The 26,025-nt window shown below is 34.9% G+C and overlaps 1 protein-coding gene across 6 annotated transcripts in view; it reads left to right on the top strand.

Moving 5' to 3' along the window:
• LRBA (LPS responsive beige-like anchor protein) overlaps positions 1–26,025 on the top strand; it is a 434,158-nt gene that overhangs the window by 286,785 nt on the left and 121,348 nt on the right. For all 6 annotated transcript variants that reach the window (XM_069780575.1, XM_069780554.1, XM_069780564.1 and 3 more), the window contains 5 exons: positions 3,188–3,305; positions 4,095–4,197; positions 6,121–6,236; positions 8,541–8,653; positions 25,701–25,841. In XM_069780575.1, coding sequence (XP_069636676.1) covers positions 3,188–3,305; positions 4,095–4,197; positions 6,121–6,236; positions 8,541–8,653; positions 25,701–25,841 — 591 coding nt within the window. The remainder of the gene's footprint in view (positions 1–3,187; positions 3,306–4,094; positions 4,198–6,120; positions 6,237–8,540; positions 8,654–25,700; positions 25,842–26,025) is intronic.

Below are 26,025 nucleotides of genomic sequence, written 5' to 3'. Positions count from 1 at the left end.
GACCTTCATTTCTATTACTTGAAGTAAAGAAGGGACTTCATGCAAAGGCAAAAGTAATTTTGTATTTTTAGTAGTGTTGTCATGCCGCCTGTTCATCTGGTGTTGCCAAAGTCTAATCACAGAATAGTTTGTCTAATGAGATTTTTGGAACCGTAGAACTGTACAATTAGCTCATTTGTTTATTTTAAGTATTTTTAAATGAAATCGTAAACTGTATAAATTGTCTTTCCTCCTATAAGGTGCAGTATCTTTTGAAATAAATGAAATGTGCAGTATATTAAGCTTCAATCTGATGTGTCGAATCAACTGAAATTCTATAAATACTTTTTCATGTGGGGAAGGTGGTACTCTTTGTGCAGATTAAATTACATTGTACACCCTCATTAGTCTTTGCTCCACAAGTTGTTCCAAAACTGGTGGTGACAAAAGACAGAAATAAGCGAGTCATTTTTAAACTCAGCATATTGTGCAATAGTCTGAAGAAGATAGTTGTTCTTAAATTCTGAAGTAGAATTCTGTGTTGTGTGGCTTATGGCTGAAAACAGGCAAATGCAAAAATAGTTTCTGAAAGTTGTAATTCTGATAATACCAGAAGTGGTAACGCTGATTAAAAAAAAAATAAAATCTAAAAAATCTCTTTGCCAGAATGAAAAAGCTGAATTTAATTTGAAGTACAAGACAGTTTTTGCAGCTAGGAGGTTCTATTAATAAAATCAGGTATTTGACAGGGAATAAAAGGTTGAACTGGATTTTCATAAGGAATACTTAGTAATACACATGAAAGAAACGTGTTTGTCTTCTGGACCTTTCATCTACTATAGGTGGTGTGATGAGCAGGGAGCAGTGGTAATGATGCAGTTTCCATAGCAACTGGTTCATTGGCGGGCTAGACCTCTGTCTAGGGTGCTGTCAGTGTGCCTGGAGTTTCAGAGAACAGTGTCCCAAAGAAGGTCTGCTTCCACCTAATCCAGTTTTAATTGAACTCCAGAGACTTTGAAGTGAAGCTGCAGACCAGGCAGACACTATTCCAACTCGAAATGAAGGCCTCGCTCAGCTAGGCCTCAGCTGCTTCTCACTCCTGATAACTTCTGTTAATGAGTGGTTTAAAGAATTGTTACAGTGGTGACTGGTAGTGTTTCTGCAGTGCAGTTCCAGTTTCTGCTGTAAATCCTGTTATACTGAATTCAATAACTTTATCTTGGCTGTACAAGGTGCACAATATAAACCACCTCTGCTATTTTCAAGTCGGTGCTTTTCCTTCCAATTTTGAAGAAGTTGCATGCAGTAAGCTTTTGGCCATGTGCCAGGTTTCCGCTGTCACAAAAAAATGCTTGCTTCACAGGGTAAAACTAATACTTAATTATTTAACTTGCTGATTTTACTCACAGCATCCATGTAAAAAGTGTTTGAATTTGCAGTGCACAGACTGATAGTGACAAGCAGGCTGCTGTGTTTTAATTGTTACTACAGAAAAGCAGAGGTCGTCACATTCCTGTCTGTCTCAAAAAATAGTAATTGAAATTATAAGCTCCAGTTGAAAGATTGTAAGATGGAGGAATACCAGCAAAAGTACTAAGAGATTTTTGTACACAAGCACTGCAACTTTGTCTCCTTTGTTACCTCTTTTTATGTTGTGCTCTTTAAAGGATATTTATATGCATGTGACAAAAGCCAACCGTGGTGATTCTGAATAGCGCCATAGAATTATACAAATCTCCCAATTAGTGTGGATGGGTTATGGATGTGGTATGGAAAGCGTCAGTGTGGCCCAAGTCTGTTAGTTCCCCAGTTCCAGAAATTATTAGCAACCATTGACAATCTCTGGTCCTTGCATTGCATTTCTAAAATTTTGTATCAGAATAATAATTCATTTTTTCCTTCTCTTTCTGTGTGTGTGTTGGGAGAGAATTTGTCTGTGGCATTTGTATTGAGGGGAAGATGAGGGATTAAGTAAAAAGAAAGAAGGTGTGGGAGATGCTTTGCTTTGTACATTCTGATCTTCTGTGCTGTCTGCTTTTGGTTTGCCAGTCTTGTTTGCTTTTAATTCACAAAGGTAGTACAGTGTTTTATACTGTATTGTGTAGTGCTTTTGTAATGGTGCTTCTGCTCTCTGTGCTACAAAAATGCAGGTTATTTGTGAATATATGCTACATGTGAGGCAAAATCCTCTTTTGTTAAAAATCTATGAACAGATGATTAGGTTCATTAACAATCTTTGTTATGTTAAAGGCTTGAATTTCACTTTTTCTTTTTTATGCATTATATAGTGCTCAAGAGAAATTGTAGTAAGAGTGATGATAACTAGGATTATATCTGAATCTCCTTTTCTGTGATGGATTTCTGTTAAGTGCTTTTGTGTTTGCTAAAATCGACAAATCTCAGATTTTCCTTCGCTTATGGTTTGTTAATCTGAGGCAGAGAAGTGTCCAATCTTGCTGTCCCTTAACACTTACATAATTAAGCTTTGAAATGAAAAGGAAAAAGCGAAGCAACAAAGAAACAAAGTGGCTGAGGACTGAAAATGGGATTAGTCTGAATTGTGAAGGCAGACTAAGCATCTGTGTCTGTCAGATGGGATGACAGGAATTGTAACAAGTTACTTTGACAACCGCTTACTCCATAGAGAGATTATGCTGAGTTCATTTGCAGGTTTGTGTTTAACCTTAGCTGACAAAATGATACTTAACCTCTTATACAGCCAACCTTTATAGTTCCAGAATTAATGACTGTTGCCTTAACGATAAACGTAAGGAACATTTTTTTCTTTAAATACTTTTTTCTTGCTTATTTGTTACAATCCTGTTATTGCAATGGTAAAGTGAGTGCAAATACATCTAATGGCACTAGTAATACATTTCAGAATACACTTTTATGCTTTGCTGAAGTGCCAGACATTTCATAATGTTTCTGAAACTCTCTTGGTTATGGAAAACAGGCAGTTGTCTTCAAAGGAAAAAATACAAGCAAATTATTGAAATCCTTGACATGAGTAGTTGAATTTAGGATTTCAAAAAATCCATTATAGGTTCATAGCATGATTTGAAGTTTGAGGATATTTTAATTTTGCCACATGTTTTGCATGTAATTGGTAGAATCTATGTTTGTGGGTCAAATGTTTCTCTTTTACAAGATATTACCTATACTGACAACTTATTTAAAACATTCTCTCTCTGTCTCTTTCTACTAGATTCTGGCATATACAGAAGGACTCCATGGAAAATGGCTCTTTTCAGAGATTCGAGCTATCTTTTCCCGACGTTACCTTTTGCAAAATACAGCACTGGAGATATTCATGGCAAATAGAGGTACTGTCAGTTTAGAGGAATGGCAAGTGTTGATTTGGGGACACGTGCATTCTGTTTGGCTGTTTAGTCATGTCTTTTTCGGTATGGATTTGTGTAGATAGCAGAAGGGCTGGGATTAAGTGTCTCAATATTTAAGTTAGTATATTTTTGTAATTTAGTTTCTCCTTTTCATTATTTTTTTTTCAATGACGAATTATGATCAAATGTGATAACTGGGAATTAGCAATGCCTCACTTTCATTTATATCCACATGTTTATTTGGCATTCTCTGGAAACTCTTGCTTAAGGCATACCTACCTCTGATCTGTTATGCGTGAAGGGGTTTTTTTGTCCCTTTAGAGGGTTAGTAGTTGTTATTTAGATTTTTAGGTTGCTATTTCCTAAGTGTCATTGAATGTTTCAAACAAAATATAAAGATAATATTTTGAAGAATATGTCTTGAAAACATCTAGAAAATAAACAAGTAAATGTGTGTTCCAATTAATATATAAACTTTCCTTTTTTCTGGACAGTCAATATGTGCATATAGGTTTAACTTCTATTCAGAAAGGAAAACAAATGTAGACCTTGTAAGATTTGTAACAGTGGCAACTTCTGTTGAAATCCCTGTTAGTGGTAAATAAAAGCAGTTCTGGAAATTATTAAAAAATATATCTATAGTAACCTGAAGGAAACATGTCTAATCTTTTACCTGTTCAAAACCTAAGTTTAGAGTTAAATTTTATTGGGCCAGAAAGCCTAAAATAAAAGATATAAAATCATGCCATATTTCAACTCTTGTGTTCACAGTGGGTGTCATGTTCAACTTTCCCGACCAAGCAACAGTAAAGAAAGTGGTTAACTGTCTACCTCGTGTTGGTGTTGGTACTATCTTTGGACTACCCCAGACCAGGTATTTTACAATTTGAGTTAATTTTATCTGTCAATTCTGAGTTCTCTTTTCATCAAACCAGCCTACATGGTTTGAAGCATTTACACCTACTGGTTTACAAAACATGCACATCCTCAGCCTATCACTTCTGCATGCTATTTGCAATGCGTTTGAATAATAAAAACTTCTGGATTTGAGATTTTTTTGGTGATTTCTGTCTGTTATAAGGAAGATAGCTTCTTTTTGGCAGTGAGAGTCAATCACTTACCCTACTTAAGGAAAATAGGCTTCTTTATGCTTGCCAACTCACTAAAATTTAAGACTGATCTAAGACTGGTTGTAGGACTGATTAGCTTTTATGGCAGTGTTCAATTATATTAGCTTGACTGTAACATCCTTGAATCCTCTGTAGTATTTAAACGTAGATGAACATGATTGTTTCTCATCAGAAGGATATTGTAGGGATGCGTAGAACAATATAAGCTGAACAGCATGTGAAGGATTGGTACGATGTTCTTGTCTTTTAGCTCTGGAGGACATTGTTTGAATTTTACCTGGTGAGAAATCAATATTGCAATGTCAGGCTCTGTGTTTGGATCCTAAAACTGAAGAACATGATTCAGTTTTCTACATCTTTTTTAGCAGAAGATTAGGGCTTGATTACCAGATATGCTCTGGATGAAACACAGCAGCACAGTTTAATGTTTGCTGAGGCTGATAGAAATAGAAGCTTTTGATGTGCACCCCATCTCTAGTTGGATTGGTTACCTCTTGTATTTTAATGAATTACAAAGTATTTTTTAAGTAGATTAATTTCTAAATTTTTGGAAGAAACAGCAACCCTTAAGGAGTATCTTGGTTGTTGTTACTTTAAATTTTATTTTTTAAAGGTTTCTGTGCACAGAAATGACATGAAAATAGTTGGGGATGTTTTCTGTTGTGTTTTGTAGTTTACCTGTTTTTTATCAAGTCCAGAAAAAATTCTCTTGAACTGCAATTATAGCCACTCTGTGAGAACTTAAGGATTTCTATTTACAGGCGCAAATTATGTGTGAAAATTTTTAACTACACATGAAAGTATAAACACATTTGTTCAAAATTTCACATCCATTTATACTGATAAATTTGTTTACAATATCATGCAGTTTATTAAAAAAAAATCAGTTACTGTAACTGTTTTCTTTAATTGTTTATCCATATCTGTAAAGATTTGTTAACTAAAATTATATCTAGATTCCCCCCCCCCCCAGTGATGTAGTTCTGGTATTTACAGATGTTTTTATTATGAACAAAACCGTCTTGGGAATTTTATAAGCTCTTCTTTGCTTGATTTATCACTCCAAGGAATGACTCAATAGTCTTCTTTCACAAACATCAGGAAATCTGGCATCAAATTCTGAAAGTTTAATTGAGTTATTTATGACTAACTCTCCAACACTGCCCAGAATTTAAATCACAAGAGGATGGACTTCATAATGAAGTTCTATCATTTTATCATTGTTTTCCTTTGTTCTTGAGGGATTTAAAAAGCTCTCCTAAAAGATGACTTTATTCTTTTGTGAAATTCTAAAAGTCGTGTAATTTTCTTATTTAATGGTCTGCCATCTCTCTAAATCACTAGTAACATATTTCTATAATACATCAAGCCTTCATGGAGCAGCTGAATTTGCACAGCTGTAAAGGTTTCTGTTTGAAAGCTTTCAAATCTTGACATATCCAGCTGTCAGATGTTTTCAGTCTTTTGTTCTTACTAGATTATAAAACTTTAAAAATGAACTTCAAGTGTCCAAAATAGCAGTTTGTTCTCCAGAGAAATCTAGCATAGAACTGGTAGAAAGATTATGTACAACTGCCACTAAAATTCAGATAGGTAAAAGGGAAGACCCACCAAATTTTCTCATTATTTTTTCCCATGTTTTGGGGTGTTTTTTTGTTTTTTTTCAGACGTATTTCTTTGGCTAGTCCACGACAGATTTTCAAAGCTTCCAATATGACCCAGCGATGGCAACACCGAGAAATTTCCAACTTTGAATATCTGATGTTTCTAAACACTATAGCAGGTAACAGAAATTACTATAATGACTCAGAAAAGGAGTTAATGGTAGCACAATCTCAACAGATATGGGGCACTACTCGATTTTGACCTTTTAATAAATAACTTTTTCTATGTACAATTTTCTCCTGAAAAACAACTTCACAAAATCCTCCTACATGTACTTTATTCGTAATGTATTTTTATGTTTATGTAAGAATAGAGAGGCATGCAATTCATAACGCTGTACTGAACTGCACTTAAAATATATCACTAAAGTCAGAATATCTCGACTGTTGCAGCAGGACAGGATCTACATAGTCTGTCTACTATAGAGGAGAGTCTCAGAACTAGTATCTTCTTTATCCCTTAGTATTCCAAGTTTTAATATTCATAAGTACTATCCTCCCTAAATACTGCTGATGCAACAAGTTCTTTGTAGGGCTGTAACCCTCTGGGAAGCCTCAGCTGGGGAGCAGGATATTCCTGGAGCCAACAAATGCTACTGTTACAAGATGTATGGTTGGTCTTGGAAGTGTGTAGTGCCTGGATAACCAGTGCTGCTGTGTCAGGACACCATTCATCCATTCCCAAATCCAAATTCGTACCTCTCTATGGTTGTCCTAACCCCTCATTCTGTAAATGCTAAGCTATATTTCATTAAACCCATCTTACCCCATTAGCTTCTAACCAACTCGACTTGTTTAGTAAATGGAGGCTAATTGTTAGGTCTCAGGACCTCTCTTTTATTTTCCAACATATTTTGTTCTCAGAGCAACTTACAAAATTTCTCGATTTTCAGCTCTTTTCTATGATATTGACAGTGTTGAAAGGTCCGTTAATTCCCTTTCAGACTTGGCTCTTGCTAACACGATTGATAAAACAAATGCCTCTGCTCGCACTAATTACATTTTATACAAATGGTCAGTTTTGCTAGTTTCTGTAATCAGTCATTAAGTCAGAGATGCCAGGATGCTGGCAGATTTTATAGAAGTAGGGTAGATCTGCTTGACTCCTTACTGCCGAAGTGGAAAGAGGCAAGATCATGACACTGTTTTCTGTGGCTCTAGTGAATGATCCTTTTCAGCTTTAATATGTTATTGAAATAATAAAGTGAATTCTTACCTACTTGGTATTTGAGGTTAAAAGGAATAAAAAGACAACATTATGGAAAAAGGGAAAGTTTAGTTGCCCATGATGGGCAACTAAAGATTGTCGTGATGGCTATCAATTTGAAACAAATAAAGACAGATATCAGTGTCATGTAAGTAGCTTTAACCCTGAATAAGAGATAATGTGCAACATAACCAACTGATTAGGGAAAGAAAGGATCTGACTATACCATTTAAAAATTCTGCAAACCAGGATGGAAAAATCCTGAATGGTGTAAGAAAACTGGAAAAAGAAAAACCTACGTGGAGTTTTAGAAAATGTTTTCTGACAACCTGATAAATTGGGTTGTGAAATAATATTCCTGGGGAAGAAGTAAAACCCTGTCCTTTGAGACTTTAGAGGCCAGACTAGACAAAATCTGAGAGCATGCTGATTGGAGGTGATGTGAATGAATGAGCTTCTGCAACAGTATCATAAAAAGAGACAGGATCCATGTAAAAATTAAGCATTTTAAAATTATAAACCAGGCTATGTGGCGTATGTGTATGTATGGTATATGATTATTCTAATTGAATATTTTGTTTTTACTGGAACAAGGATATTATTTCCATACAGGTGCATGAAGGTGCATGTGTGAACCTGAAACCAGAACAGATTTCCTCTTCTGGTAAATGTTGGCATATCCATAGGTGGTCAATGTTCAAGGAAGAATTCCCCTCAAAGTGTATTCTCTAGATGAAATGGTTATTACTTGCATAATTTCTCAATCTAAAATCCTGAGCTGCTTCATTTTGCTTTCACTTATTGAATTTAATACAGTATGTAAAAATATTGCTTTAATTTTTAGTATCAACAGAAGTCATTGCCTCTCCATTTTTTGAAGTGTTTCACCTTAAAGAAATAGAAGAGAAGATGACATAAACAAGGAAAGGAGAAATACTTAGAAAATGAATGGATTTTACTGTCACTCTTACTGTATGCAAAAGAGTTTACAATTAAAGTGAAATGGGCTGCAACGTTTTAAATTAAATACTAGCAATTTGTGAACTTTTTCATTATCCTTTTTAATACAGCAAAGTAGAATATTGAAATGATAAAAGATCCGAAATAAATTACAGTTCTTTTGAAGAGTTTCTAAAGTTATATTGTATCTTTAGAGGTTGGTATTTTAGTTAAATATAACTCTTAACTCATGGTGGGTTTTTTTTGTTGTTGTCAGGTCGAACTTACAATGATTTAAATCAGTACCCTGTCTTCCCGTGGGTTATCACCAACTATGAATCAGAGGAGTTGGACCTTACACTTCCTAGCAACTTTAGGGATTTGTCAAAGGTATTTGTCATCAGATATACCTTTTTTCTCTCCAGTATTTATCACAGTAGCTTTCAGTCTTGTTAATGTTTTCTGCTGCATTTGATACATTAATGTTAAATGCACAACCATTAACAGTGTTTCATTTCTGTATGCGTATGCTGGTAATAGGGATCAGATTGTGGAAGAATGAATTATTGATGTATTCTTATTGCTTCTGATTGTATCAATTTAAAAATTGTTAATGGAAGGTGCTCTTAGTTGGAGCATATGCATTACATTTAATTTCAAATTTTAACGAAGTTAGGGATGCTGAGGCTGCTAAAGATTAAAAATTAGCCAAATAATTTCCCATTTTTCTGATGAGAATTGTGCTTTTTTAGTAGCAAAGCCTGTGATACCATTATATTTTAAGTACTTTTAAATCATTGCCCTTATTCCCATGAGTAGAAACTTTATTTTTTCACTTCCTCTGTGTATCCCCTTCAGGTATGCTCAAGCAATGCTGTTGTCTTTTGTCAGACAGACATTGTCAGTTTTTAACAACTTTTCCAAACAACTTCTTTCTGGCAGTGTAGCCTTGTTTTTCTAAGGTTCTTTCCCAAACAAACATATGCAGATGCAATATTATACAGCCTGTTTAAAGCTTTATGGAATGTGATTATTCTCTTTCAATCTTTTCCAAGAAAGGAATATTTCATTTGACAAAGCAGAAGCATCTCTCATTTTCTCTACAAAGACTAGGTGCACTGATCATCAAACAGGTTCTTTTTCTAAAAGCTAGCTATTATGGGAAATGATTGGCACATGGAACTATATAGTTAATTAGTGGAAAAGGTAAAGAACGTATTTTAATTATAGCTTTTTTTTTACAAAAGTCTTCCATACAAATTGGTAATTTAATAGGAAAAAAAAGGCATTTTTTAAAAGTGCTTGCTTTCAGTTTGCAATAGATTAAGCTAAACACAGGTCTGTGAAAATATCTGGAAAATTAATTTTTTTACTACGGATTTAGTATTTTAACCTTAAAAAAGGTACTGTATAGTCATCAACTATATATACATGTATATATGTGGATAGGTATGTGTATATAGATACACATATGTATGTATATTTGAAGACTATACTGTACCTTCTGTGGGTGTATATGTATGTACAAATAAAAATAAAGGAATGATGTTTTTAAGTCCAAAGCAGGGATATACTGAGGTACTGTCATTGTAATATTTTCTAATAGTGTTATTTAATTTGAATAAGTCATGAGCACTATGCTTTCTCAGAATGTCTGACTGACACAAATCCATATTCATGGGTAAACCTACACATATTTTTATAGTTTAACAAATCTTTTGAAGCTAAATAATATATAAAAATAATTTCTTGATGTGGAATTTAGTAAATGCTTTCTTAATAACTCCCAGGCCAAAAAATATCTGAAGGTAGATTACAACTAAAAATACCTATTGCCAACCTGGACTACACTTGTGAATTACACTGAAGTGAAAATTGAAAACTTATGAGTAACATCAGCTCTGTGTAGCTTGAATTAGTACATAAATTAAATGTATTAATCATTAATAACTTCCTTGATTATGACATGATTTTTGCAACTTCATTTTCCATTAACTTTTGTTAAATGACACTTCTGCATATATCATGTCATTGTTAAAATAATTCAAGACAAAAAAGGATTCTCCAGCTGCTATACTTCTGAGGCATCTCCTTTTAATTGTATTTTAATTTGTAAACTAGTCAATTCAGTCTGTGCTATAGTCGTAGTCTTTCTTCCTCCACCCTGAAATAGGACTAAGTGCAGCGTAGAGCAGTTTTTCCTCATTTAAGTTAGGTACCACTCTTGCCTCCATTAGGAAATTGGATAGCAAATCCGCTCTTTTTATATGTGTTTTTTTATTAACAGTGACTGGTTATATGGATTTCTCTGTTCATGAAAGTAGTCTTTGAGGATTACTAGGTATACTTTAAGTTCCGAGGGAATCTTTCCATTGCTATTGCTGAGAGAGGACATTACTTAGGGACGTTACCAAGTGGACATTACTTAGGTTGTATCTATATCTATACTTAACCTTCTCAATCATATGTTTGAAAACTATGAACTTAATACAGGAAATAATTATTACAATATTAGATGTCAGTCATACTGTATTATGAATAGAAGGAGTTTCATTTAATAATATTTAATCCTGTAAAATTATATTCTTGGGAGCTTTTAATCTTCAACAGGCGATTGGCAGAGAATTGCCCCTGTTGTTAGGGAATAGTGAATATTTCTACATATGTGTATATTTAACATGGATTTTCCCTTATGTTTTGTTAAATGTTGTTGATCAGACAGTGCGTCTTGATCTCTAAAAATGTAACTGCTGTTCTGGATAAATGCCAGTCCTTCCCATATACACAGTAAAAGTCTTTATGCCATACCTGTCTCAGATACAGCAGTTCAAGTTTCGGTTACTGTTTAGGCATTTCTAGCAGTATCTACTCTATGTAGTTTAAATGTTAAGCTTTGTGTCAGATGATGAATTCATGGCAAATATCTAAAAAACCTTGGTAATATTCAACTATGAAAATGTTTGACTGTCATGTATATTGTGATATTTTCATTGTAGTACTGTTATCTTTGGGGTAATGCTTCAAAATAAGCGCTAATTATGTATTGTAGCATGTCCATGCTTTTTGCACTGCTAAAGGTTTTAAAAATACTTAAAGATATTTCATTTACATTTTTACATTGTTTTAACAGTCTTTTACTTTATTTCTTTTCCTTATCCACTTCCAGAAATGCATCACAACTTAGTGCTCCCACTGAGTAAAGAAAAGGAAAACTTTGATTTTGGCCTGGCAGAAAGGATGTCAGGTCAATACTTCTACTTTTTTTAGTACCTAAGTTAATTAAAAATGAAGAATTTTTCTTTCTTTTATTTTTCTTTTTTTTTTTTTTTTAGAAATTGCAAGTTAAGGTTAGGTATTATAAAGTGTCAAATATGAATAACAGTTTTGTTAATATGTTAGCTAGAAGTCCACAGTTAGTACGGATTTAAAGAACTGCAGTGTATAGGTTAAACCAACACTTAACTATAGGCTAAACCAACATGTATTTAAGCAGCTTCTTATGGCATTGTTTTCAACATCAGTCACACAATGATAAACCAAAGCAACTGAAATGGATTGTGGTTAATATTACTGTCAGCCTGACGAATGCTCCTGACAAATGCCAGGAGTGCACTGCCAGTCTGTTACCCTGCTTTGACTCCAGTGTTTATTTCTTAAGAGGTGACTATGGTTTGGAATGAGTATTACGTATTATATTTATGGCTGCATATATTTTATTTATACAACAGACACAGTTTCCCACCAGAGCGCGTCCCATTTTCTGCATTACTTACATTATTCAAAAGCACATTTTTTTTTCCTTTTCTTTATTCAGTGGAAGCAATAAATTACGTTGTGTTTCTATACTTGGATAAGGAAAAAACAAGAAGTAAAAATCTGACATATCAAAGCATGATTTTATACTCTAAGAAGTTTGTTACAAGATCTTGCTGTGTGCAAGCAGCTTTTGATAATATTTCTCTCATAAGGCACAAAATTTCTGTAAGATCATAAACTGACACTACTAGAAGAAGAAAATTATGCCATTCTTAAATCTTCTTTTGTCTTCATTATAGCTACATATGTACATAATAATATTTTTATTCTAATTTTTATCATTTTCATGCAATATTTGCTAAATCATCATCAATTTTATAGTGGCTGTTATGTATGTAATGACTTCTTTTCCAGTCAAGTGTACAAAAGCAACAAATAGCTCTCACCTTCAGTGAAGTGAGGTGTTTAATTGGTATGTGGGAGCCACTGATACTCAATACACTTTGACAGAAGTAATAGATTTTTTTTTACTATGACAAATTAGACAAGTTTTGTTATTCTAATGTAAACTTCACTGTTGACTGTTCTTCAGCATGCCAGCCTGAATTCTGTTGCAGGGTGTTCATTTCAGGAGCAGAAATTCATTGCACATGTAACTTGGGCTGCATATTTTACCCTGCAAGGAAACAGAGTGGGATGTGCATGAAATTTGCTTAGTTATCTCTTGTTACCCCTCGGCAAAGAGATAGAAAGTAACAAATGTTTTGATATGCACCTATTATACTTTTGCAAACTTTTTAAGGAGCTCTTTTTGTCTAGAGAGGCTTTAAAACTTGTACAGGCATTCTATGAACCAGTGCTTTTCATGTAGGAAATGAAAATTGTTTTATTCAGCTCATGCTCCAACACAAAATCAATGCCGGTTACTACCAGTTAAAACTGATAAACTCACCAGAAGGACTCGGTGTCCTTCTAAGTATAAAGCATGTTCCAAAATGGGACAGTAAAAGAAGGTGAGAGCAACAGTGTGAGATCTAACAATAGTGGGCGCAGTGGTGATGACTTATTTTGATACGCAGTTACGTCTGGAATTTAGGCACTGAAACCTATGATGCTTGACAATGTTGGGCTCAGCATCTGCCTTGGTTGCCTTGTTGCTTGTATTTTAGGCACTACATTTGTCATCTGTACCTGTGACAAAAGATACCACTTAATTCAAAAGCATTCCAAAGCCAGACAGGATAAGCTCAGATGGAAGGTACAAATTTTTTTCCTTTTAGGGCAGTCCATGTGAATCCCTGCTTGAAACAGGACAGTACAGAAATAAAATATTTCAAACTTTGTATCAAAATCCCTGGCAGTTAAGAAGAGGTCTGATATATTTTCTAGAATTTTGGATCACCTCAAGAAACAGTGGTAGAGATATCGAGACCAGCCCTCATCTACAGGCAGCCTGCAGCAGTGATATCTGAAAAGGAGACACGTTTTTCACTATTCATTTCTTACCCTGTTATGGATTTTGATATTTTTAGTATAAAGTATATTTGTCAGATTGTCTAAATTATCAGATAACAAGTTATCATGCTTCTTTGAGGAGAGGGACACTCCATCCTCTCTAAAATTGCATGCAGAATAGGGAACAGTTGAGAGAAATTATTACAGAAACTGGTTTATCACCTTGTTGTAGATGTACATTTGATCTCCGTACCTGTTTGTGCAAAGTGGTTGACAGATCTAGACATTTGACATAATCATGTTAAAAGAAACTTCTAGGGGAAGGGCAGCATTCAAACAGGAAGCAATACTCTGAGCAGTACCTTGGTTTTTAGGGATGCATGTGTTGGTACCATTTAGGAAACCATAAAAGAGCACAATCTAGCTGAGAGAACAAAGACCAATCTTTCATCTTTAAATATAAAGACAGAGAGCTAAAAAGAGTTGGGGGGGGGGACAGAATTGCAATTGTGATTGGGGTGTTTGCTTGTGATATGAGAACTCAAAAGTCAAGTCCCTCTTTGAAGAAAGCTGTGCAAGAGTATGAAGTTCTCTTGTTCACATCCCAGCACAGTGCTATAATTTTAGGACTATTATGGACTTTCTTTGTTTGGACAAGAAAATCTATTGTGGAATTAGAAATTGTATCAGTTAATCAAGTGCTGAGTAGTCTGTTATATTCCCATGGAAAGTTTTGGTTTAATAACATAAGTTTTTCCCATTTCTAAAATGGGGGGAAAGTGATTTTGTGAGACTCTCAAATGCCAGTAACCCTCAGACAGATTCCATCAGGGACTTTTGTGAATAATAAAATCAGTCAGTTATTCCTTCTGACAGCTGAGACAATCTGTTTTATCATTTCCTTTAGCACATTTGCCAAAATTAAGAGACAAAGCTGCAAATGGTCCCATGGGTCTATGACTGATCTGCTACAGTCGTCTGTTTTCTAGGTCCCAAGGATTTTTTTGCAGCACCATGGTCAGGTACCCACCCACAGACCAAGTCCTCATGTCGGCCAGCCCACGCTCGGGTGGATCAGGACCACGGACAGGGGCCTCCCTAGGCAAGTTCAAGCAGTTCTGTTGAAAAGCAAGAACATAGCCACGAGGAAGACTTGTTCATTTAAATGAAGTAGTTGTTGGATTGTCAAGCCCGACTTATACCTGATCCTTAGAGACACAAAACTGTTTGCTGTGTCTGAAACAATTCTAGCCCTTTCATATTTTAGTATCAATCTCTGCTTGATACGCACTTGTTTCACTTTCAAAGACAGATTTTTGTGCAGTTATGTTGGTTTGAGCTTCATACAGCATCTATCTCAGGACCTTTTTCAGAATAAACATGTGATTTCCATGCATGTTTAGCAGCCCATTCCTCCACAACTCCTATGGAGACCTGCTGAGACTGAAACTTCACCCAAATACATCTCTGAGATGATATATCAAAATATACTCTCTGAAATCCTACTCTTAGTCTAGATAGAATTTTTAAAACATTCTGGGAATTTCCATTGCTCTATTACAGTGTCATAACCATTCTTTTATATCTTTCTCTTTTTTTTCCTTGTCATTAGTTGGTTATTCTCTGTGTCAAACCATGTCCTCTAAAGAACAGATAAGTGGATAATCGAGTGCATCTCTCTACCAGTCTTACTTTTGCTTCCCTGTTCTCTTCTTTTCCCACCAGAGGCTTATTTTTTAAAGTCACAAGAAGCATACTCTTTGCACTTCAGATGCATATAGCAGTTTCTAGGATCACTTAATTATTTTCAAGCAATTTTTATTTATTTATATATATTTTTTACATTTATTTAGAGCAAAAGCCAAGTTTACAGGATCAATAAGAATCGTTTTGGTCATGAGCCTAATAATCTTAATCTTCCCTCCCTCAATGAGTATTGTTTGGAATACAGAAATACTCAAAGACAATAAAAACAATAACTTAGAATTAACAATGAATGTTCAAAATGCTATTCTTAGTTTGTATCTGATGTTATTGCCCATCCTGCTCTTGATTCAATTTTACGTGCTCTGAACAACTGTCGTCTTCTAGTTGGAAATGAACTGAGGGAGGTTCATGACCTTTTAAATGATCACAAGAAACCATGGGGCACATGTCTGGTCATAAAATGTACTAGCAATCAAAATAAAGTAATTTCACACATATGTCTTGGGCGATAGACATTTTAAATGTGTGTTTTCTGTCTTCCTAATGTAAAGTGAATGTTATTTTCTTGATAGAGTTTCTCTTCCTTTTTATATTTGTACATTTGAACTCCAGCAGATTATGAGCTGCTACCTGTGTAATTCAGATTTCTGAACAAGTATGATGGTGGCTAAGTTGAAAACTGCATTCATACTGGAAATGAGGATGGGATTTATCTTACCTAACTGGAGCTGTCTAAAACTGAGTTGATCAAACTCCTAGGAGCAGGAAACCTGTTGGGGTCAAAGGACAATCCAGGTATAAAAATAGTGCTCAGAGAAAATGAGAGCATGGTAAAAATAATAATAATGATAATCTTTGTTTAAAGAGGAGTTTAAGGTGGTTCTCAGGGTGTGGACTTACTTTGATGGACACATCAGATGATCTGTCTCAAACTCAAATATCAGTAGATGAAAGCGTGGATCAAATGAAGGAAATCAATAGAAAAAGATCACCAGGAGAAGATGGTATGATCCTAAAAGCTTGAGTTGAATAGTCTAATAAGATTAAGAAAAAATAATTTACATATAATATCCAGCTGATCACTTGAAACTGCCTCAGTATCGGAAACTCAAGATTAGTTTTCAAAGTGGGGTGGTCACTGGCTTTCCAAAGGTCTTTTCTGTACTTTATGCTGTTCAGCATGTATGGTAATCTGAAAAAGAAGATGAAAAGGGAGATGATAAAACTTTCTGACAATAGTAATCTGTTGATGGTATTGAAGATGATGGGTGACTAATCAGGAGACTTTTTGAAATAGGTAATAAAATGATGGATGAATTCACCTTAGATAGGAGCAAAGCTATGCATGTGTGAAAAAATATACATTGACAGGCTCTTAGCTGACTATATTCAGGATCAATATAATCTGATTGTGATAGTTCTATGAAACAGTACAGATTACAATAAAAAACTGTTTATACGTTCCCAAGTACACATTTCTAGCCTGCTGCCGCTCTTTTTGTAGGGCTTGGTGCTTACATGTGATACGCAATAATGTATATTTTGTGTGCCCTGACAGTGTTTAATCTGCAGAAGAAGCAAGTTTGTATCAGCTTTTTGCCTGAGTTCCTGTGCTGCTAGTACAAGCCAAGAGGATTATGTTTTTAGTTCTGATTATTTTATATAGATCTGGTGTTAGGTATAATGGCTTCTGTTTTCTGTGACAGTGGCTTGTACGATGTGTTGGCAGAGGAGCATGGTCTGTGAAGGGAAGGCAGAGAGAGAACGTTTTCATCTCCTGCTATGATTCAAGTGCATGTGGCTTCTCATTAAATCCTGTTTCTTGAAATCCATAAAAGGAATTTTTTTTTTTTAATTTTAAATAAGTGAGTGATGATGCAGGGATTTCTTTCACTTGACAGATTATGTCATGGATAGTATAAGCAAATGGTTGCTTTTGGCTGGCAGGGTTATTTTCCAAGTCAGGCAATTACAATGCCATACCCTCCTCAGCGCCTGTAAGCAGCTTGATTTCTCCTCATGATTCCCAGGGACATGCAACTTCCTTTCTCCCTGACCTTTTGGAATTGTACAACACATAACAGCTCTCTTCAGTTTGTCTTCCCGGTAGTATTAAGGTGTAGTAATACCTCAAATACACAGTGTGTGATGCATTCTGTTGTGCTGAACAATGAATAAACCTTATGTAAAAGTGTATGTGTGCTTAATTAGTTTGCAAGTTTGCAGTTCAGCAGTGCATTATTTTGGAATCTGCTCCAGATGGGTGTAATAGCATTTGATACTATTGTTAGTAATATGAATGCATGGAGATTTTTCCTTTACATTCAAATTCTTCCAAGGTTTTAGGTGACCTGAGGTGTATCCTGTCACTAATATATTGCTAAAACATCACTAATATCGCTAAACATAGTTTTTCTTCATTTTTTATGCTTAGGATTAGCTTATGATCCATTTTTGAACTGTGGACTTTGGGAATCTTCTGTGTTTTTCACCTTTAAATATTTATATTGACATGTTCAGACATTCTAGTTATTGGACCACCTTTAGATCAGTTTTTTCTGGCTGTTCTTGTCTCAAAGGAATGTGTGAGCTCTCACAAAATCTTAATAATAAACCATATGTGCAAATACTTTTAACTTAATTTTCATGCACACAACTGTTGTCTGCTTTTATTCCAGCCCTTTATTTAATTCTCAGTTTCTGAAGAATAGAAAATTGAACTTTTAAAAAAATTTTATAGCATAATGCGATCTGGTAAACTTCATGACGTGGTTTCTGGTAAATAGGGTCTTTTCAAAGAAAGCTTGTAAGGACTGACAACTATTTAAAAAAAGCATGTTTACATAAAAAGGTCAGTGGTTTTAGTATGTATCAATTATATTAAATTTATTTTAGAAAAGACTGAGATAAGAGGATTATGGAATTTCATCTCATGTGCAGTACATCTGGAAATACCCAGGGATCCTACATTTGATAAAAATGCTGATCACAGTCAGCTGGTTATATTTGTCACTTATTTAAAGGAGCTGCTGGGACATAGTTATCTGCACCCTAAGCTGTGCATGCAAGTATTAAATGAAGTGGCTGGTAGCTATTTATCAGTGTTTCTTCACTAGTGTAAATAAAATGATGTAACTAAACAAAGAAATCATTTGCATGTAAAAGTAACTGCAAGTTTGTTGTACTGGAGTGCTCTTGACTGGCTTTTATTGTATCATGTGAACCAGTCCGTGTATGTGGGTGTTGTGGTTTAACCCCAGCCAGCAACTAAGCACCATGTAGCCACTCACTCACTTCCCCCCCACTCCCCCAGTGGGATGGGGGAGAGAATTGGGGAAAAAAAAGTAAAACTCTTGGGTTGAGATAAGAACTGTTTAACAGGACAGAAAGGAAGAAAATTGTAATGAGAATAATAACAATAATAAAATGACAATAATAATAATAATAAAAGAATTGGAATATACAGAACAAGTAAGGCACAATGCAATTACTCACCACTCGCTGACCAATGCCCAGTTAGTTCCCAAGCAGTGATCTGCCCTCCTTGCCCAACACCCCCCAGTTTCTATACTAGATGTGACATCACACGGTATGGAATACCCCTTTGGCCAGTTTGGGTCAGCTGCCCTGCCTGTGTCCCCTCCCAACTTCTTGTGCCCCTCCAGCCTTCTTGCTGGCTGGGCATGAGAAGCTGAAAAGTCCTTGACTTAGTCTAAACACTACTTAGCAACAACTGAAAACATCAGTGTGTTATCAATATTATTCTCATCCTAAGTCCAAAACATAGCACTGTACCAGCTACTAGGAAGACAATTAACTCTATCCCAGCCAAAACCAGGACAGTGGGAAGATACTGAGTTGTTTAGTATGAAGTCGTAAGAGAGGAGCTGGTCCAGAAGCTCATCTAGCTTAATATTTTGCCTCTATCAACAGCCAGTAGCAGGAGCCTAGTGAAAAAAGAAAAGAAAGAGGGCATGTAAAGCATCATCCTTCCCTTCAGATAGCCTCCCAGGTTTGGCAACCAGAAGTTCAACTACTTTGTGAACCGGAGAAATAATTTAGACAGACAAGGTTAGTGGCCACTGATGGACTGGTGGTCTAGTTGCGTTTTTTAAAAAAAAGCAAACCCTATTTATGTTTCTTCTGCATTTCTCCCTGAAGCAATGAATCTAGCAACTTAATTATATGAGAAGGTATTGTTTTCTTCGCTTTGTAACTAGGGTAATTATGGCAATTTTTTTTGTTTGTTCTCTGTGGACCATATGAAGTCTTGCTTGCTTGCAACTCTTATCTATACTTGAAAATTATTTTAGTTTTAGGTCAACATAAAAAGAAGAGGAAGTATTCTTCAGAACTTGCTTTACATTGTTGTCCCATTTGTTTCCCTTCTACCTACAAATTTTCAAGTATCATAATTATTTGAAATACCTATATTCCAAATAATGGATTAGAATTATAACTATGACTATAACGACCTGCCAGTTCTAAAGGGGAAGAAGATTAACTAGATGGAACAATAACAAATATCCAGAGGATGTCTACTCAACAAATTCACCAGAAATGTGCGTTGACTTTAGTGATTGGAAAAGAAGGTAGCACAGCTGTATGAATTTTTCTCATTTCATACACTGATGTCAAAATCGGTAGAGTACACTCACTAATACTCATAATTATTGCAGTTTCAATATTGCATATACAAAAAGTGTTTGACCGCAGGATTCCTTATTTCACTAAGAAACCACATGAAATTCAGGTAGCTGCTTGTGTTGAAATTCTCAGAAACTGAGTAATGTAAGTGACTAAAATATGATTTACAATTAATACTAAAAAATTGTAAATCAGGTTAGAATTGGAGCAGAAATTACTGTATATCACCTAAATGCTCACTGGGGAAGGATACAAAAGTTCTGTCAAGTTCTGTCCTTTTGGGTTCAGCCAAATTTTGACATCTGAGTTCATAGTTGCCACCTCCTAGCCTAGTCTTTGATGTAGGATTTGGTCATCTGGTGTGAAACCAATGCTTTTGGGAATGAATTGGTAAGGATTGTTTTTCTTCTTGGTAGATTGTTTCCATTTTTTAAATATTTCCTGGAGCAGCTCAAGGACCAGTTTAGTTGATCAGTGAGGACAGTTCAAACAGTTCAGCCAGTAATTGTGTCTGTTGTTTTCTTTGAGATACAGTTCTTTAATGAATTTGAGTTAGATATGGATTAAAGTTAAGATGCACTCTAAAGAAGATGGGGGAGTTGGAGGACCTAATTTTTAAGAAAGCAGAAGTCAGTTGTTTGAGAGGAAGAATGGTGAGTTCTAGCAGTGAGAACTGGTTCAGAGGCGAGTATAGCATTTTGTGGCTGTTCTCAAACAGAAAAATGATGCATGAAAGAGTAGTGATCTACATTATATGAGTTTATTCCCAGATATTTCCCAGTTGACCTAAGTTAATATAGTTTGCGTATAATTAAACCTTTGCATCTTGTCTTTATATCTCTGTCTGGGAAAAAGTTTTACTCAGATGATCACGAAGTCCCACTGACAATATTACAAGTATTGGCTAGTTCTGGGAGTTAATTATGTGTTGGTAATACATAAAGTAACTAAACAAGCAATCCTCTAAAAATGCAGTTGTGGTTAGATTGCAGCAGAGTATACAGCACTTGGCATATTTACAACAGTGAGAAGTCTAACACTGGAACACTGAACACATTTCAGTTATCTGTATATTAGAATACATTGATAAGTGGGCAGGCTGCAGAGAAGTCTTAAGGCTGGAAGAAATGCCTTAAAATGGAAGACCTGAAGAGCTCGATTTCTTTTGTTTATTAAAAGGTCTAATTATAGTCTATAAGTATCTTTATATACAGAAAATACTGGGTAAGTAGAGACTCTGTGGTATGTCAGAGAGAAACATAACAAGATTTCTTTGGTAACACACCAGTAAATTCATAGACGAACTGAAGTACGCATTTTTTAGAATGAGGATCACAATTATCAGTAGAAAAAGCTTCCAAGAAAAATAGCAGATTGTCTGTGTACTCAAGAGTCAAATGCCTTTCTGGAAAGCAGGTTGGCCAAATACAGCTCATGTTATAATCAAGTGTAAACAGTTGGGCTCAAAATCATGTAATGGAAAGGCATTTAATGGCTTGTCATACAAACACAAGGCTAGATGAGATCACCTAATGGTCCCCCTGCTCCTTTAAGCCCAATGAATATATGAAAAATATCAGTAATGAAAACCAGATAGTCATCTTGAAAATAAAACGTATGAAAAACAAACATCATACTTGGCAAGGATGCTACAAAACATAATTCAATGATACAGACAATGGTATTCACAGGAATCCAAATACCTGATTGGATATGGATAAGAAAACGGTATAAGAAATCACAAGGAAAAGCATTTTTTCTCCCCTCCCCTCCATTTTTGCTTTTTGTCTTTTTTCTTTTTTTTTTTTAGTGTCTTTCTTTCCTTTTTAACATTTTTTTCATGGTGAAGAACTTTTGAAATACAAATTTCAAAGAATAATATTTTCATTAATTTTTAAATCTTTCTGTTTGCACTGGTCAGCATGGACTTAATTTCTGGAACTGCCTACTTTTCAGAACTCACAGGCACATGTCCTGATTTCCAGTAGTAATTGTTAAGGTTGCCATCTTCAGCAAAAGACGTAACAGTTAACAGTTAAGATGAAACTAGGGTATCTTGACTACTTACTGTTTGCAGTAATTAAATGCAATTTACTGCCATAGTACTCTAGTCTTTCATGGATTTTGAATATTAATGAGTTAAAAAGTCTTCCCAGTATTACAATGGATAGGAGACAGTAAAAGTGGCAATGTTTGTTTTAATAACAGAAGCCTGTGTAAAAGCCAATAACAAAAGGCAGCATGAGTAAGAACAGGGTATGTCTGTTTCTTTGGAGTAACACTATTTAAAAATAAAAACACATTAGGAATAAAAAGCACTTCTTTTTCTTCTTAAATGTGTAACTGTAAATAAACATATCGTAATTCTTTATAAGACTTCAGTCTGCTTATGTTAGGTCATTAACAATTTTCCAAAATGTATGTATTTTTGAACATGAGCGACAGAATCCAGGAGAGATTCTGCCCTATGCAGAGGAGCAGTGAGCATTCTGCTTTCTTCTGTTGGGTGCAACAGGGCCTCTTCTGAAAATGGAGGCAAGATGGGCCACTGTTCCAGTGTCTGGCGCAGAGTAAGATTAAGAACCAACAGATATAACTGTACACCATAGTGTCTGGACATATTTAACAGCAGTAGATGGTAAGAGTCAGAGTGTTTTCTCAGTTATTTTTCAACAGACCATTTTTCTTTGTTGTGTCTCAAAGAAAGCAACCAAGCTTGGTCCAAAGACTGAGATTTACTATATTCGGTTCTTGGTCAAAATGTGAGGTTTATTTATTTTGAGGTATTCCTAGATTTGAGAGCACTTGAAAAATTGATATCAAATGAGTTTGGTTTTTTTAAGAATAGCTTGTAACTTTCATATTTGTAGCACATGTTATAACAACCACTTTGGGTCAAAAACCAGGTGATCATGCCTTTCAAAAAGAGAAAACAAAAACTTCCTTACCCCAATTCTTCCTCCAGTTTGGAGCCTTTTTTGAATGAACTCTGACTTGAAAACGATATGCATTATTCATTTTTCAATGCAGTTTGAAAACTTAGCAGCCATAAGTGATTTCTTTTTTGGTCTTGACTCCTGTAATCTCAGCCATTGTTTTTGCTTGTTGGAATTTTTCTACCTCTACTTTTCTTTTTTCCCCCATCTAAATAAGTATTTTTAATTGGTGAACTAATATCTATTTTTCCACTCTGAAAAGAGGTACTGCAAAGAAAATATATTCTGGAATTTCTGGATATGAAAGCTTTTCAGCTTGTTCTTCCTTAGTTGTCTGTAGCCATAGGGAAGGTAGTGTGAGTAGTGTAGATTTGTGGTCTCACAGCTACATCTAGCATAGCTTAGTTTGGAGTTAACTCTTCCTTTGGCGTTTACCCAAAGGGGAGGGAATCTAGTATGTAATCATGACTCCCTGTTAATTTTGAAATATGAAATAATTACAAAATTTCAATTAATTTGAAAAGTCAGGGGGTATTTGAATATTCCTTTTATGTCCTTTATTCTGTAGCTCAAGCTTAGTTAACTGTTCATAGTGCAGTGCAACACACTAGAATCACCTCATCCTTAGAAGCAGTTGTCAGAAAAATATGGGCCTGGCTGGTAGAATGTATTAGCCCAATACATTGTCTCCATTTTATTATGAAGCTGCTGGGGAAGCTGTGATATACAGCACTGTCATTACAGATCTATTGTTAGAAGGGTTCTACAGTCTTCTGTGCACTGCCATTAATTTATAGCAGTAAACAATATGTAGCCCTCCAACTGCAGCAAAGCAGAATCTTTTAATGAGGTGGATGTTATTACCACAATAAATCAGTGCATTCGTGTAATGTATAATTCAATGTGTGTATTCCCACTGTAACTTCTCTGAGTAAGCTGATAGTGTATCATTGTCAGTGCACAGCTCCATGGTTCTTTTTTTTTCCCTAAGCTTTCTTTCATTTGGGGACTTTTTTTATTTGCTTGCAAATAAATGTGACATGTCTTGATAGTTGTCCTGTTGCAGGCTTCAGAAACCAACTGTAACAATAACAGCCAAAATCAATACTGTGGATTCTGGCTATATGGATCTCTGCATGATACCATTTTTTTTTTTTTTTTTTGAAAAGAGAATGAAATCAATTCTAATTGGGTTTAGCTTTGCTTTATATTCAAGGAGTGTAATTCTATAACTATTGATTTGGGCTATACTCATTTGGAGAGTAATAAAAATAGGGGCAGATAAAGAGAATACATAAAATGTTACAGAACCATACAGCACAACACTGTTTCTCTTTTTAATTTATATAATTTGTCTACCAATGACCTTCTTTCTTCTTTTTTCCCTCAAGCATAGCTGAGTCTTTAGGGAAAATCAGTACAGATGGAGATTCCAAAATGGTTCTTGCAACAAAGAGACTTCTTGGAGTCAGTTTCATTCTTCCCTGGAATAAATTTGCTAAATCAGATAAAAATCCTTTTATACAAGAACCACTTCTTCTAAAGGGTTATATTTCAAATTAGTGAACTGCAAAAATAGTAATTAACCTAAGATGTTTTCTTTATCCTACTGCAATGTGAAAGGTGCTCAAAGTAAAAAATGTAAGATTAGATCTTAGGTCATTCATAGATCTAATCTATCCTAGAAGAGAAAATACTTCAAAGCTTGCATGCCAAATTTCACGTGAGCTGCAAAGAAGCAGTTATCTGAATAATAATAATCTGAATAGCGGACATAGTTTTTTAGTTGAACTATGCTTGAATTAATGACTAGGTTACTGATACTTTTGTTCAAGGACTTTTCTTTTAAAGTCTTTCCTTATCTTGTAGTGTATTCTTAAATATATTTATTCTTGCAGAACAGAAAGAAGAAAATATTTTTGCATGTTTATTCTTCGGTTACACTTGAATGCATCCATTGTCTGTACAGACGGGCATCATTTACATTAATAACATACAAACAGTGTGCTCAATATGTATACAAAATTGTATTGCAGATATTTTGCATGTATCTTCACAAATACAAAGATATTTTAGACCTCTTACAGTGTTCTACGTGTGGAATGGCTAAATTAACTTTTGCGTTTCTCAGTGACTTATGTGACGTATACTGATTTTTCCAAATCCTTTATGTAACAGTCTGCTGAAGAAATATGCAGCTATAGATAACAAAATATTATATTTCTTACATTTAAATAAATCCCTTGGTGTTTATGTCCTAGGTAAGCGCTGAACAAAGAATAACAATGTTGGTGAAAGTGTGACAGACTTTTTTAGTCATACATATGTTACTTGTTTCTTTTATATCAATGTTTTTATATAGAAATGCTGCTATTTTATTAGTCTATTTCAAAGTTTCAGGTTTTATCCATTAAGTAAAACTTGTCTTGGATGGTAAATAGAAAGCACAGAAACAATAGTAATACCAAAATTCCAAATGCACTGTTAATATTCTTCCACCCTATCAGTCACTATTTTTGCCCCCAAAATATCCAAAGATGTTTCTTGTTGTTGCTTACCATTTGCTTAATAGTGTATTTAACCTGCACACATATCCACAGGCACACAAGTTAACAACTCTTTGTCCAAGACATTCCACTGTGAAGCAGTTTTTAGTCATTGACTTGAATCAGCAGTAAATAGAAATGAGGGCTATATGAATGCAGAAGAGACTTTTTTCCAACCAGCCATGTGCATGTACATGGAATCCTGGTTTGAAATACACAGGTGCTGTTCAGGTGCTTACAGAATGCAACATCTGCTTTTGCAAAACACAAAACAGTCTTCTCCATGCGTGTGATAATTCTGGTTACCAAAAAGAACAAGGGGAATATGATGTGATAATAGATCATGTTATCTTTATTTACTTTATTTATTTATTTTTACAAACCTTGTAGCCTATTGGAGCTTTGAACCCAAAGAGAGCAGCGTTCTTTGCTGAGAGATATGAATCATGGGAAGATGATCAGGTTCCAAAATTTCACTATGGCACACATTATTCAACTGCAAGTTTCGCACTCACATGGTTATTAAGAATTGTAAGTATATCTTCTAAAAATGCTTTTCCTTTAAATGATAATGAAAGCAACAAATAGCTAGGAATGAATAAACTAAAACTCAATGGCATAGGAGAGTCCTGAAATTTTCTAGTATTTGTAATCAGTACTGTAGAATAAATGTGTTCCGAAGTTTGAGCAGAAAGTTTTAATTTTTATGGTACAG

The sequence above is a fragment of the Haliaeetus albicilla genome, chromosome 1 (genome assembly GCF_947461875.1).
Source record: "Haliaeetus albicilla chromosome 1, bHalAlb1.1, whole genome shotgun sequence".
NCBI classification, from domain to species: domain Eukaryota; kingdom Metazoa; phylum Chordata; class Aves; order Accipitriformes; family Accipitridae; genus Haliaeetus; species Haliaeetus albicilla.
Note: the sequence above shows the minus strand (reverse complement) of the source record. Positions and strands in the feature narration are given on the sequence as shown.